Raw genomic sequence first — 16,083 nt, forward strand, 5'->3', positions numbered from 1 at the left:
TAAAAAATAAAGTTAGAGTTTGTTGTTTACACCACTGTTGTGAATTTATTCGATTCGCTCCTACAATTAAATAACAAAGACGTTTTCGCCCAATTATCGGTTGTTAATTATATTGCGACCAACTCGTAATAGATCCTGTTTTCAGTCCGGGAACTTTACGGGTCCCCGCGAAATCGCCATAGCTCTCCCAAGGAGTTAGAACATGGTGCCGAAACCTTCGGGAATCGTGGACTTCAGATAATCAAAGTAAGAATTCTGCAATTACGTACAATTAAGTTGAACAATTAAACACGCAAAAATGGAAGAAAGCACAACAAATTCAGCAAAGAGTAACAAGGAGCTGCTTAAACTCGCTAAAGCATCGAGGAAAAGCATCAGAACAGCAACAACCAACAAACTCAATCAAATTGACGCTTTACTGAGTGCACCGGGAACGCCAGTGGAAAAATTAGAAGATGCAATGGACGCACTTATTCAAAAGGAAGATGACCTGACGCAGGTCGATTCGAGGGTCGAGGCGCTAATTGAAGACGACGCCGAGATGGAAAAGGAAACAAGCGACGCCATTGTTTACAAAGAAAAAATTGGAGACCGGAAGTCAGCATTAGCACGCGGCATAAGAAAAGCAACACCGGCAACATCGGGAGCGTCATCCGGCATCTCTACGCCCAACAACGCCGGCACCCCAACCAACGTGGGATTAGTCAGCTTTCAACCGGAAGTTAGACTACCGCAATTAACAATCCCTACCTTCGATGGAGACCACGAAAAGTGGAACAATTTTTGGGGACGTTTTAGTGCTACCGTGGATTCGAACCAACGTTTAACAAAGGTAGAAAAATTATTTTATCTGAACTCGTATCTTGAAGGCGACGCGTTTCAAACCGTCGATGGGTTAGCCGAAATAGGTCCTTCGTACGATGAGGCCGTTAGATTACTAAAAAACAGATACTCGCGTTCAAAATTTAGTGTCAATTATCACATGAAAAAGCTCTCTGAAATTCAGCCGGTCGATAATTCTAAAGACCTAAAATCATTACGTCAATTATTAGATACTTGCGAAATAAGTTTGCGAAGTCTCGAGGTTTTGGGTTTTAATATTAAGGATAAGGCAACTTTTGTTTGTCCGTCAATTTTAGAAAGTCTACCTGAGGATATAAGAACGGACTTTTGTATCAAGTATAAACCTTCGGGAAATAGTTTCGAATGGGATGCAAAAGAGTTGATTGACTTTATCAGAGATCAAATTGAGAGTAGAGAGATGGCAGCAATTTTAAGTAAAGGCCCCAAAAAGAGTACTTCAAAATTCGAAGAAGAAATTAAACCCCGTAAAATTCATTCAGATCGGGAAATTAGAGATAAAAATAGGTTCACGGCCACGGCAAAGGTTTTCGGAACAAAGGTCAATAACAGAACGGAAAAAGGTTTTTGCATTTTTTGTAAGACAGAAGAGCACAGGTCCCTAGACTGTAGAAATTACACGTTAGAAAGAAAATTAGAAATTATCCAGGAAGCCAACAGATGTTTCAATTGTTTCCGCTATGGGCACAGAACTAGGGATTGTAGGTCGAGATACAATAAATGTAAGGGATGTTCAAAAAAGCACAATTACGCACTTTGTGAGAATAATGAGGCTAATGAGAAACCTAGAGAAACAAGATCAGATAGTACCAATATTAAAGAGACTATTCAAATCAATTCATCAACAGCTAAATTAAATTCGGAGGAAAAGGTAGTTCTTTTGCAAACAGCAGTAGGCGTTATGAAAAACCCCAGCCGTCAGCAAAAGGGAGAAAAGGTCAGGTGCTTCATGGACGGGGGGAGCGAGGCCACGTTCATAAGAGAGGAATTGTCAAGAAATTTAAAGCTTCCAATTGTAGGCGAGCAGAATTTAGAAATTTACAGTTGCGGAAATGAAAGACCCCAAGAAACCAAGGCAAAGTTGGTTAAATTAAGATTAGAAAACAGGAACAATTCATTAGAATACTCTGAAATTATAGCTATAGAGCTTCCATTTATTTGTTACGAGTCAATTAGTAGCAGCAACTCGTTAAAAGAAATTGAAGGACTCATGAAATCCAAAGGATTGCAATTAGCAGAGGATACTGGGTGTGCTAAAGACGCCAGATCTGAATGTGATCTTTTAATCGGCGCGGACAATTATTGGGAAATAGTGGGTGAACAATTTGAGCGTATTTCACCACTTCTTATGGCACAAAAAACAAAACTGGGTTGGACAATTCAAGGGTCGACTAAGGCTACAGCCGGTCAAAGCCATGGTTCAATTAAGGGAAAAACAGTTAAAACCATGCTAATGAAATTAGGTCAGAAACGGGTTAACGAAACCTTAGAGAAATTCTGGAATTTAGAAAGTCTTGGAGTTAACGAAAAAGATAATTTGGACAATTCAGACGACCAAATATTAAGCAATTTTATCGATGAAATTAAATTTGAAGAAGACCGTTACAGCGTTAAATTCCCATGGGTGGTTAGCAAAGAAACCGTTCCCGATAATAAAACAGTAGCTGTAAAAAGAATGCAAGGCCTAGTTAGAAAATTCGAGGAAAAACCCAAATTTTATGCAGACTACAAGGCAGTTATCAATGAACAATTAAAAGGTGGCATAATTGAAGAGGTTCCAAGTGAGAATTTAATGATTACTACTCCAGGAACATATTACCTGCCACATCAAGGAGTGATTAGAGAGCATGTAGAAACGACCAAATTAAGAGTAGTTTTTGATGCCAGCTCACACGCGTACAATGTACCGTCTCTTAATGATTGCCTCGCCCAGGGTCCCAATTTATACCCGGACCTTTTGCTACTCCTTTTAAGATTTAGAGGGCACAAAGTAGCGATGGTAGCCGACATAGAGAAGGCTTTCCATCAAATTAAAATAGATGAATCAGAAAGGGATTCAACCAGATTTTTATGGGTACAAGAAATTGAGGGAAAAATTAGTCAGTCTGAATTCAAGACTATGAGAATGACCCGGGTCCCTTTCGGGGTAAAAAGTAGTCCATTCCTGTTAGCCGGTACTATTAAGCATCATCTCCAGGTATGTCAGAAAATAGACGCCAGAGTAAAGAAAAGGTTAGACCAAGACCTATACGTCGACGACTGGGTGACTGGCGCCGACCAAGTAGAGAACGCTTACGAGATATCAGTAGGAGCGGCAAGGGTTGTTAACGCAGCAGGGATGCATTTTAGAAAGTGGGGTTCAAATTCAAAGGAACTGATAGAATTGTGGACTGATAGCGAGGAAGATAAGCTGTTTGAAGGGGTTATCGTACAAAAGGAGACCAAGATTCTAGGTATGAAATGGGAGTCCTCGCGGGATCTAGTTGCCATAGACCTTACCAATTTAACAGCTAGAGAAGAGGCCAAGATCACAAAGCGCCATATTTTAAGCTTTATATCGCGAGTTTTTGACCCCATGGGATTAATTTCACCGTTCGTAGTACGGGGAAAAATGCTCTTTCAGAGCTTGTGGCTGCAAAGAGACAGTATAGGATGGGATACAGAAACACCGACAGCAATTAATCATGAATTTGAATCTTGGTGTTCGGAGATACCTATTTTAAGCGCAATTAAGGTACCCAGATATTATTTTGAGGAGGCTGACAGTAAAATTACTAGCATGGGCTTGCATTGCTTTTGCGACTCAAGCCTAAAAGCTTTCTCAGCGGTAATTTACATTAGGTATGAGACGATCAACGGAAAAATTGGTACGGCTTTAGTTGCAGCTAAGACAAGAATAGCTCCCGTAAAAAGTCAGGGTAGTCAGGAGCAAACAATCCCTAGGCTCGAATTAATGGGCTGTTTAATTGGTGCTAGATTGACAAATTATGTGAAAGAAATTTTTGAAAACAAATTAGATGCCATAAATTATTGGACTGACTCGACCATAGCATTGGGCTGGGTGTCTAGTGTGGCCATGAGTTGGAAGCCTTTTGTTTCCAACCGAGTACAAGAAATTCAGCAATTAACAGAGAAATGTCAGTGGGGTCATTGTCCAGGAATTGAGAACCCTGCGGATTTGCCGACTAGGGGGATGAAGGCCGAAGAGTTGGTAAACAGTTTATTATGGTGGAAAGGCCCAGAATGGCTTGGTAAAGCAGAAATTAATTGGCCCAAAGTTACCCCAAAAACAAATTTAGAATTAGTGGAACATGAAAGGCGAAAACTTATTTTAGGGGTCAAGACTAAAGAAAAATCCGGAATTCAGTACGTCATGGATTTAAGTCGGCACAATTCATTAAACAAATCTTTGCGAATAACAGCGTACTTATTTAGATTTTTGAGAAGATCAAAAGATAAAAGAGTAGGTCCTATAACCGCCGAAGAGATTATGCATGCGGAATTAACATGGGTCAGACATTTACAAGAGGAAGAATATGGGGCGGAAATTGAAGCGCTTAAAAATGGGGAAGCAATTAAACATACTTCCAAAATTGTATCTTTAAGCCCAATTCTACACGAAGGCGTTATTTGTGCTGGGGGGAGAATTGAAAATTCTGAGTTTAGTTTTGAAGCAAAACACCCCATAATTCTTAGCGAAAGTGGGAGTGTTGAAAATATTAAATAAAAGCGCGAAATTCTAGGTTGGGATTTGCCCATTTTCACAAAATAAAATTTAAAATAAGACTTTTTAGTTCCTCACGATAGCAGATCAAAGGTAAAAGCAGTGGTCCCAAAAACCTTTCAACCCTTCAAAATTGATTTATGGGATAATTGGTTCGGTGCAAGGTAGCACCGACCCGCCGCCAAAAAGGCGACAGTTGGGACCACCAGCGAGCAAAAGAAAGGGGAACACTCTCATCCTATCGTGAGGAACAACCTTTAGAAATCACCAAAACTTCGTAGAGTAAAGATGGTCAATTTTTTTCAGCCATTCAATTTTCAAATTGTCGAAGTTTCAATTTTTTTGATTTAACGTGTTTTAAAAAATAAAGTTAGAGTTTGTTGTTTACACCACTGTTGTGAATTTATTCGATTCGCTCCTACAATTAAATAACAAAGACGTTTTCGCCCAATTATCGGTTGTTAATTATATTGCGACCAACTCGTAATAGATCCTGTTTTCAGTCCGGGAACTTTACGGGTCCCCGCGAAATCGCCATAGCTCTCCCAAGGAGTTATAACAGGCTGTTCGTATGTACGCTATGTTGGATTTATGTCAGGTATATAAACCGAGGACGAAAACCAGACAATAACACCTTTGAGACCTTAAAAGAATGTTTAAGGAGGCTAGCTTCTGTAATATGATTTTATTAGAAACTCTCTTCCTTTAGAGAAGACATAAATATTGTAAGCTTAGAGTATAATATACAGGGTGTAATGCTGGTACAAAATACTGGTACAACTAACTGGTCAATATTTATTTATTTTTAAATATTTATTATCTTTAAAAATTCGTATCTTTCTTGTTTATGGTCCGATTTCGATGAAATCTGAATTATTTTGAAGCTCCGTTTACGTTGCAGGAATTGCTGATTATGTAACTTAATTATTTGTCTCCTAGGCCTACATGGAGTTATTTTGAAATATTCTTCCAAATTAATTTCTTTAATATATTAATTCAATCAAAATTTTACTTCATTACGACTTGACATATATCCACCCACTCACATAATTATTCAATATGTCCATTATTAATTAGACCGACTAATTAATACCCTCACAACAACAACAACAACAACAACCACTTACGACACCCTTAATTGCATAAACAGAGTATTAAGAAATCACCCTGTACAAGAATATAATTTAGGGCAAGCTGCACTGTCTCATTTTGATTGCTAGTGGAACCAAATGGCGCCAAAACGAGCACCATACGGCGTTCGGATGATACAGAGTGATAGACTTTTTCCCTGCTCGTAAAATTCTAGTCGCCCGATTTCGTCCGTCGTAAGATGGCCAATCTAAAGGCGAAAGACTCCTATAAGGGTTCCCGCCAAAGACCAAAAAAAGAAAAAAAAAAATGCGGTAAAAATAAAAAAGAAAGAAATAAAAGCGGGTCGCGAGCCATTCGTGCCTAGAATAGCGCTCACCTAAGCGCGAATATCAGAATTTTTTTTTCCTTTTTGGCAGTATCCTTTCAACCAAGTAGTAGCATGTGGGCGACATACACATAGACCTAATTTGTATGCCGAAGGAAAATGTCCGTAAGCCTAATTAGGGTTAGCTCAAGAAAAAAAAAGAACCCTAGGAGAAAAATTGTTCGCCCACTCGTAATAGAGGGTTCTTTAATAATAATATTCATAATACGAATTTATTAAATTACCCCTAGAATAGACTACTAGGCCTATTAACCTCAAAAACATGAGAGGAATATATACATCTCTATTGATTCCCTTTCCAGTACTATCAAATATTCATAACATAATTTAATCAACTCGGGAAGCTCTTAAGTCTGAAGTGTCTCCCTTACAAATTTATATCAAATATTTGTGCAAGATAATGGGAATCAGTTTTTCGTAAAAATATGATGTATGCGTGAAAAGATTCAAACCGTCAGCGTGGGTATAAAAATAGACCTTTTCGATTGAAATTACATAGTCGTGAAGTTAATGGCCTTTAACCCTTTAAAGTCTCCATACTTTTGGTATAATGATAAGTCTGTCGTAAATAAAAGAGTGTATTCTTAGTGTCAAAAGTTCACCAAAGAAGAAAGATTAATTATTTCCTTTGTTTTAGGGGTCAATCAAAGTTTGGGACCAAATATTTCCGCAACTAAACGACATCTTCCACTCAGCTAACCCAAAGAACATCCACTTTAATTCATGGCAGACTTATATCAGAAACACCCCTTATAAAATTTGCATTCCGCGCGTGAAAAGGTTAGGGGTTCAAAAGTTCAATTACGATTTCGATTCTAAAATCAGTTCTCTTTTTTAGAAACCAGCTGATAACTTTATACGTTGGTGCAGAAATAAAAAGGGTTAAATTGCGATGGGGATTTTTATATAATAGACTAAGGGCGCCTTTCAAACCATAATTATAGTATAAGCATAAAGGACCCTCAATATAGTAGTAGAGTAGGCGAAAAAATGGATTGCCCTCTCGCGGGAACGATTCAAACATTATTAATCATAAAAATGAATATATACGTTCTCCCATAGAGCGGGTCCCCCCTCCTCCTATAAATGGATAAAGTGCTGGAGAGAGTTATATAAACCTGTATGGGAAAGGGTTCGATCACGCGACCTCAATTTATACTACATACTATTAATCTACAACGTGTGTTACAAGCAGCCTGCAGACGCTTTAAACCGCGCCAATGTTCTCGCCTTGTTATTTCTCTTTTTCTTTTTTACATACATGAACCCGAATATTTGAAAGGCGTTCCTCCCAAAAATCATCCTAAAATCGTTAGGCCTAAAACAATCAGGGTTTTTCGTCCTTTTTTCTGGACTAAACGCTGCCAGGGAAAGAGAGAAAGAGAGCCTAAAAATTTAATGGGTTTCGTAAGAACGAGACCGACAAATTTTCAAAGGAAATCCGAATTAAACGTACATTAAATTTTATCCTTTGAAGTACAATTTAAGTAAGTTTAATTTTGAGGTTGAAATCACGCTTAAAAAGACGTCAGAATTATGAATAGTGAGACGGATAGTATGTACTCAAGCCTATCTAAAACACTCAAATCTGAACTTGAAAACAGTGTCCCTTTTGGGCAAAATGGAGACAGAAGTTAAATTTTCGACTCAAAATCGATTTCCCAAAGAACATCCCCTTAATTTAAGCCAGAATTATCAGAGACACCCTGTATAATGTTCTATTCAAGGTTTTTTTCCAATAAATAAAAAAACGCCTGGACTCAATAGATTCTCAGTATAAGCATCAACATTTTGGGGACCCAATTTTCTTTTTAGCTCAGTTACATCCCAGACAAAAACCAAGAGTGAGTAGGCCTAAGTTGAGTAGGATCATATCGGTATAAAGGAAAAAGCACATAGTTAAAAGAGGGCTAAAAAAATAGAGAGAAAAGTACCCGGATCGGGCGAAACTGGCGAAATAATTCATCATTCGGTAAGAAAAGTCGACGTAGGATCGGTCATCCGTCGAATTCAAAAATACGCCCATAAAGGCCAAAGGATCGGAAGCGTGTGGCGCTCCCGTCATCCATTTGGGAAACCAGTCGGAAAATATTTCCGCCTTGACGTCGAAGACGCTGCGATAAACCTACATTACCAAGGGAAAAATGAGTGAAAGAAAGGAAGACGCGGAGAAGAAGAAAATGGGCGAAAGTAAGATAAGGTCAGGGCGGCAAAACGGAAAAATAAAAGAAGCTTGCAAGAAGGGAGTGGAAAAACGATAAGGGAAGAGAAGCTATACACGCACGGCCCTTTCCCTCAGTCTTTATATAGGCGTTAAAAATTTAAGAATTATTAGATTTCAAGACGATTCAAAAGGGATTTAGGCGTAATTCCTTCTTCGTTTAATTTAGGTTAGACCCGAGTAATTTAAAAAGAGCTTGAAATATAACGAAAACCGTGGAGAAGCGAAAAGATGCTTTAAAACAGACGATCTTTTTTATTCTCCCGCTTTTTATATCTTCCCCTCATCAAGTTGCGTTCGCTTTGACGAAATTAGAAACCCGAACCGTAAAAATCATCTGCTAAAGCATCGTAAACATCGCCTAATTTCTCCCAGGGCTGTCTCCTGTTCAAAGTTCATGATGTAACAAAAAAAAGGGGGGGGGACCTTTCAAATTATTCAAAATTGTAATCCCTATACTGAAATGAACTGAATGTTCACGTACGTTTCGAGTTCCGAAGTTAAGTTCTCAGGTATGCAGGTGGTGGTATTTAATCAATTGGAATTTAGGACGATAACAATTGATCCGATTGCATTCACTGAAATTGGAAACATGGACAGATTCGCCCTAGGTTCTAATTAACCCCGATGAAAACTTAAACAGGCTAAAATCTGGCCCATAATTAATGAGTTTCGAATTGTTAGAGCTATAGGTGATGTAGTATATATCCAATTATTGGATTTAACCAATATCTAATTTAGTAAATCGTATTTACGGGGTTATAAGCTGCCAATTATTTCATTAAGGAAAGCTGTTAACATATCTAATTCCCACCTAAATTAGACCAAGTATAGGCCTAGCAAAATAATACCCAGTGCGAACGTCACTTCCTTCCAATCGTGTGTTTTTCTGACACGTTGGTTGAATTTCTTGCTTTTCTATTTTCTTCTCGATTTTCAAAACGAGAAAATTCGCTTAGAGACAGACTGTACGACGGACTAGGGAAGTTTGAACGTAAAGAGAAAGAATGTATAGCTTTAGAAGAAAGAAATAGAGAAAGATACTACGGAAGCACGCCTTCAAAAAAAAAAAAGAAGGAACTCTACCGGTACTACAAGCTGAAAACAATTTCTATTTCATTCCCCCTCCCAACCGAAACTAATTTAAAACAAATAAGAAAAGATCTAGGGCGAGCTATACTTGTACAAAGATTGTCTATTTATATACTCCCCTAATAGATTTTAACTCGTTAAACAATGTAAATATTTCATTTATAGATCAAACGGAGAATATCATATTAAAAAACATCTTAAATCCATCGCGTGCATCGCATTACAATCCGTCTGTATCAAAATATTATGCTATATAGATTCCGATATACGTTTATTTTTTTTTTGTTCAAACACAAAGTATATGGGAGAATAAAGAATAAAGAGAGGTATAGAAAAAAAACGAGATCACGTGATATTTTTTCACCAATTACACGCCCCTTAAATTAGAATATGTCGTGAACACGTTTCGAGTTTAAATAATTAAACTTAATAGGTCTATATAGAGCGAGAGAAAGGTTAAATGGATTAGAAGAGAGAGAATGAAAACGCCAAGAGGATAAGGGTAGAAAATACGATATAATTTGAGGGTAAAGAAGAACCGATATTGATTATAAAATCCAAGGACGTCAGGGCAAAAACGAGGTAAGTCCGGTCTAAATAACTTATACATAGTTCTCAACCTTGGAGGATTTATACCAGTTACACGAGGTCAGACTACTTGTAGGACAAAGTATATTAGGCATTTTTGTCCTCCAAGTATATTGTAATCCTCGTGTAAATGGTATGAATCCTCCAAGTCTGAAGACTACTTTATTCAAATCTTAAAATAGACTTAAATTAAGGTGGAATTAAATTCAGTTGTAGAATAATAAATAAAATTTAACAAAGTTTGGCCGTTAGGAAATGTTTTGAAAAGTCCATTCAATTCACCGCTAAGAATAATTAATTAGGCCTACCTACATTTAATTTTAAACATAACATTGCGTACTGTACGTTTGAACAAGTCGCGGCCTAAAATATAAATACCTCTACTAAATTTTATCTTTCTTCTTGAACAGCCAAGTCTAAACAAAGAGAAGGAACTTTATACAATAACTCGAAGTCTTTCAAATAGCGAGATACGTCAATTCTAAACATTATAGGCCTACGTTTCGGTAATATTCAAAGTTACTTCGTTTTGACGTTCAAGTACTATGGAAAAATTTAAGTATGACTTTCCGTGACGCGATATTAAAAGAATAAAAGGCGTGTGTGGTGAAAGAGAAATAATAACGTAAGCATGAATTGTTTGAAATGGGTAGAGAAAGGTATAAGCTTTGATGATACAAAGGAAGCTCGAGTGCATATATATATATGGAAAAGTAGCGGTTAGCGTGTTGGGGCCTTCTTTCACCTGATTATTCTTTTCCGCTAAAATGTCGGCTAGGCGGTCTGAAGGACAAACGAATGAGTAGTCGCTGGCCGTCTCCAAAACCAAATCCATCTGGACATCAACAACACCAGCGGCACTCGAAGAGGAATCGTTCGACCCGAAATTATCGATATAGGCTTTTGTTAGGACACTGGCTATCCGATGGTCAAACACGACCGGATTCAGGTCCGCAACTATCCTTTGGTAATCGCCGAGACTAATTCTTCCATCTTCGTTACTGTCAAAAACAGACCCATCAACCTTCGTAGTAGTGGTGTTTTGTGTACACAATGGCTTAGAACCAAGGGTGTAGGAGAGGTGCTGGTACAAGTTGGCTAACAGAAGGGTGTTTCATTTTCAATTCCTTTTTTTTTCCTGTCGTCTGAGTACCAATCGACTGCGCTCCGTAGACCAATTAAGCTCTTAGGGGATTTTGGATGATTTTAAATGAGTAATTGGGGGGTTTTCCTTCCCTCCCTAGACTGATATGAAGTTTACTTTGCCTAAAGACGGTCTCTGATGTCTTAATGACTTTTCTTCTTCAGTGTGTACATTTTTCGAATTTTAATTGTAGATTTCTTGAAGTCTAAAGTTAATTGGATTTTGTAGGAAGTATTTTTTTTTCTTAATTGATTTGAAGGATTGAGCTTAATTTCTATGACGTTTTGGTCAAATTCTTAGTTGGCGAATTTCAGTTTCTTCATAACCTCTCTTATAAAGAGAACGCAATAAAATAGAAAAAAAGATGAGAAAAATCTTTCTCACTTTTGAAATAACTCCGGATAAGCATCCATTAAATTCCATCCCATTTCATCAGAGGCGGTGCTAATTATAACGGAAAAATTTTCCACCTTCCTAATTTCGTTTTCCAAATCATAAGGGATCAAGGTCCCGTCTTTAATGGGCCCGATATTCGATTCTGCCAAAAATTTAGCCACCTCGTTGGCCGAAATTAAATCTTCGGGAGTCTGGGTTCTTAAAAATTCCACCATCGCGCTTACATTCGTTTCATCTCCTTGAAACCCAATTTTTGCGCCACCTAAAGATGTACGGTTTAAAAAAAACATTAAAAAAATATATATTAAAATTTTAAGCCTTTTAATAAATTATTAGATTTTAGTTAAAGAGAAGATGAAGTGAAATTCGTATTTTTAAACGACTAAAAGAAATAGTAAATACATTAACATTTTCTACGGTTATCTACCCTTTAAGTTAAGGTATGGATTTTTACAGAACACACTATTGGGGAAAGAAAAAAAAGCTTTATTTTTGATTAAATTTCTATGTAATGGGTGGAAAAAAAAGGAATCCTTCGGTCATAGTTGATAGATAGTGAATCTTTTGAGGGGGTGAAAACTAATTTTTGTTAATGTTTTTGAACCCATTCCATTTCCCGATTATAGGTATAACATGTTTTTTTTCTCCCCCATCTATTTCAATGGCATTTCACACACGGCGAAATGGCCAAAGTCACAACCAACGATGTTTGAGGTCCATTAAAGATAAGCTATTTAAAAGAAAATATCGAGAGGAAAAAAAATTCCCTAATACATATAACTTTTTCCGATCGAATTTAGCAAAAAAAAAAATAGATTGGCAAAAAGTTGTCGACAAATAAAGTAAATAGACTTTCTATAAGTCCGAAAATGTGATAAGATCACTAGAAAACGAAATGAAAAAGTATATAAATAAATATATATAAAAAAAAGAAATATTTGAAATCTAAAAGCATTCCTCTCAACTCTATCGTGTGGAGTTAATGTACAAAAGCCGCGAAAAAAATATATATCTATATAAAAACTGGCCTAAAAATTCTAAAAATGTCTGTATAGTGGTACTCTAACATTTAGAAGGCGTATATAGACCAAGTTGGAAAGTTTCTGATGGTGCTTATTATTATTTTTTTTTCTTCTTTTAAATTTCTGTAGTGTTAGAAATAAATTATATAAAAGAGAGAATATCAAGTTCTAACACGGGTAGGGGGGTCAAAGTTCAACTTCTCACGAGCGCGGGTCATGGTGAGATAAGATAAAATTGTTAAAATTTATACGAGTGTATCAATAATAAAAGAAATATGGTATTTAATAACGTCAAGGATAATTAACTTTTGTTAATGCATCAAAACTGAAAAACCTTTCTGGATTGCTTCAATGTTTGCGGCCAACCCTGCAGATAGATACCTCCGATATCAATTTAACTTCATACTATCCTTAAACCCTTTAAATACCCTTAGTACCTTTTATAAACGGTACAGACTTAAACTGACTAATGAAAAATATAAGATCATACTAGATTCTAAACATCTAAAGCTTTTGAAATTGAGGAAAAGTCGGTATATAGGAAGGAGGTTAGGAGAGGGAAAGAAGAATTTCTTTTTATTCTTTGATGAGTAGTATTAAAACTGGTAGTCTTTTCTGTCAAGGAACCCAAGAGGGACCATATAGTACAGCGAGCGAGCGAGAGCAGAGCAGTCCTAGAGCTTAATCTCCTTTAAGAAGAATGAGTCTCTCCAAGCGGAAGGAGAAAAGGGGACGGAAGATGCTGGGAGGAGAGAATCGCATCTCCACCATACTCTCACTCTCATCTTGGGAGGGGGATCGAGGGATGAAGTTTCTCTTTAACACACTACACTACACTTCAATCGTACATATAGCGTCTATATCTTAATATACTACAGTACTCGATAGAGGTGTGTGTAAGGTATAGAATAGTATACTATAAGATATAGTTCCTATTCCAGGGACGAACTTTAAGAGAGTTTTGTACTACAGAAGGAGGCGCGGAGAAACCCCCAAGAGCAAAACTCAATTGAAAAATTAGCTGCGTGGAGTTTCGGATGGAATGTTTGAAATTCAATCCCCTAAACGCAATCTTCTTAGTTAATATTAAAGTTAAACCATAGGGAAGGCAATTTAGAACTTAAGTTTTACTACATACGATCAAAGACGGATATTGAGGAGTGCTCTTTAATGAAATTAAAGGCAATCAAGTGATAATTTAAAAAATATTTATGGGATTTTATTAATTGTTATTCGAAACAGGGTCTAAAATAGTGAACTATCTATACGCGATTAACTTATTAATGAAACCTATAAATATTCAAAATCTGCTAAGTAGGTAAGGTTGGGGGGTATAAAGTTATATTGTATCGCAATATAAGCACCACCTGAAGGATTTTCCACTATTTAAGCCTTCTAACAATGAAATCCAACATACTTAAGCTCAAAGTCCTCAATAAGGAACATACCAAATCAAATAAAGTCAGGGAGAGAAAAAAAAGAGTAGAAAAGAAGAAAGAAAAACAAAAAAGTTCGATTTACTTTTATCGATTTGCGAACTACGATGTCTTTGTCGTTGACAGTCCAGGGATTTAAGGGACCTCCACCGACAAAAACTGCCTTTCGAAAAAGTTCCCTGGTGTCCTGAGAGGCCAAGTGGTAAGCGACTGAGGCCGCACCGGCGCTAGCTCCAACCAAGGTAATATCGTCGGGGTTACCACCGAAATGGCCTATATTTTCTCTCAGCCATCTTAGGGCCAATTTCTGATCTCCGATTCCGACGTTTCCGGGCGCTTCGGGGTTCGCCCCTTCGTTTCCTAGAGATAGGAAACCCAAGACTCCCAATCGGTAGTTTACCGAAACAAATATTAAACCCTCTTCCGCGGCTAAATTCGATCCGTTGGTAAACATGTGCACGGAGGAACCGCCGTAGAAACCTGGAAAAAACGAGCTGTAATACGAACCGTAACTTCGTTAAAACTTTCTGGGAAGAAACTACTCGGGAAAGTGCAGGGGGAAAGCAACGAGGACAAGATTATAAGCGTATGGTATAACCTTACACACGTGTATAAATGTATTAAGTCTTAGCCTTAGGGCAGGCAATAAGGAAGGATATAGTTAACCTATAAGGGGTGGGATTAAACGTGTACGAGAAGTACATTCCAATCATCGGGTTAAGAGTTCCATATTATCAATGGTAGAGAGTTAACAAATTCACGCTAGACACCTTGAAACTGTTTTCATACGTTTTTGAATGGAATAAACTTCCTTTAGCACATGCACCACCAAAAAAATAACCAACTCAAAAACATAAAACGTACCTCCACCATGGAGATAAAAACTAACGGGTGCCTTCTCCGGTTTTGGAATGGGGACGTAGACGTTGAGTTTCAAACAATCTTCGCTATGAGGTAACGGTACCATAAATCCGTAACCAAAATTTTGACTGTCTTCGGTATCAGACTGGTTAGCGTCGGGAGACTCAAAAGATGCCTGATGACACGGTAACGGCGGGGTATGGGCTTTGAAGACGCCATCCCATTTCGCGACTGGTTCCGAGGAGCGAAAACGTCGAGACCCGATGGGTGGAAGCGCGTAAGGAATTCCAAAGTAAACCCCGACATCTTTGCCAGTTTGACTTTCAATTTGAATTCCTCGCACCCAACCCGTTTCAGTTTCCGTCAAAAGGGCGCATTCCGAAGTATCGAAATTTATCCCAACTTTGCAATTTTCCGCGACTATTATTAGCGACGCCAAAGTCAGCTGCGCTAAGCCTAACAGAATCTTTCCTACTACCATATTAGATTCTATTAAATTCTAAAGAGTTTAAAGTTTCAAAGGCGATGATATATCGCTGCGAAAACTTAAATGTTCTTTAACAATAGGAGCATTTGATAGGTACGTGTGAAAGGATTTTGATGTATAGTTGCGTAAAACAATTAGATAATAAAAAATAATCAAAAATATAAACGCGATAAGTCATTTTCAAGGTCATACAGGTGGACAAACTCAAACAATTAATCTCATATTTTCATTGTTTCATTGTTGAGTCACATTTAACACTCCATAAATAATGCGCGTAACATAACCCCAATCTTTAAAAAACACAGACTTATAAGCAAAACATCTTTCAAAACAATTTATCTAAGACAAACAACTGGGGTTGGACACTATACTCATCAATCGATAGAGATTTCTATCAATTTTACATCTAATTCGTAAGTTATCCATCCCCACGTGCGCGTGTAGATACTATAAGAAAGACATACGCGATCACTTATTTTTCAGGGACACGTTTAAACCTTGAGCTAAGGTAAACCTGACGTATACGGTTAAAAGTCAAAATTCTCGCAAACTACCATTGAATAATAAATAATTTAAAAACAAAAAGGAAAAAAAGAAGCTTCAACTGTAGGTTTCTCTAAAAGATGCTTACTTGACGCAACGCCAGCTAAATTTTATATACTGCAAAACGTTTAAAGCTCTGTTTTAATGTAAAACCACACACGACCTATGGTATTCAATTGTTGTCCACCAAATAAACATAAAGGCTTATTGGTGGTGGAAAGTGTACACATC

At 37.3% G+C, this 16,083-nt stretch overlaps 2 protein-coding genes across 2 annotated transcripts; one reads left to right on the forward strand and one right to left on the reverse strand.

Annotated features, from left to right (window-relative positions):
* The first annotated feature begins 298 nt into the window (after nucleotides 1–298).
* LOC149692437 (uncharacterized) lies at nucleotides 299–4,588 on the forward strand. Its single transcript, XM_089867545.1, has one exon. The coding sequence runs from the start codon at nucleotides 299–301 to the stop codon at nucleotides 4,586–4,588; it is 4,290 nt and encodes a 1,429-aa protein (XP_089723671.1).
* A 6,920-nt stretch (nucleotides 4,589–11,508) lies between these two features.
* On the reverse strand, nucleotides 11,509–14,436 carry LOC149692438 (cholinesterase 2-like). Its single transcript, XM_089868819.1, has 3 exons — nucleotides 14,047–14,436; nucleotides 11,728–11,765; nucleotides 11,509–11,645 (listed from the first exon to the last, which is right to left on the reverse strand). Exons 1-3 carry the CDS (start codon nucleotides 14,413–14,415, stop codon nucleotides 11,624–11,626), a joined length of 429 nt encoding a protein of 142 aa, XP_089724945.1. The 5' UTR covers nucleotides 14,416–14,436; the 3' UTR covers nucleotides 11,509–11,623.
* Between the last annotated feature and the right edge of the window lie 1,647 nt (nucleotides 14,437–16,083).

The sequence above is a fragment of the Phalangium opilio genome, unplaced genomic scaffold (genome assembly GCF_054372755.1).
Source record: "Phalangium opilio isolate 3A_F unplaced genomic scaffold, DU_Popi_V2 ptg000024l_1, whole genome shotgun sequence".
Lineage (NCBI taxonomy): Eukaryota > Metazoa > Arthropoda > Arachnida > Opiliones > Phalangiidae > Phalangium > Phalangium opilio.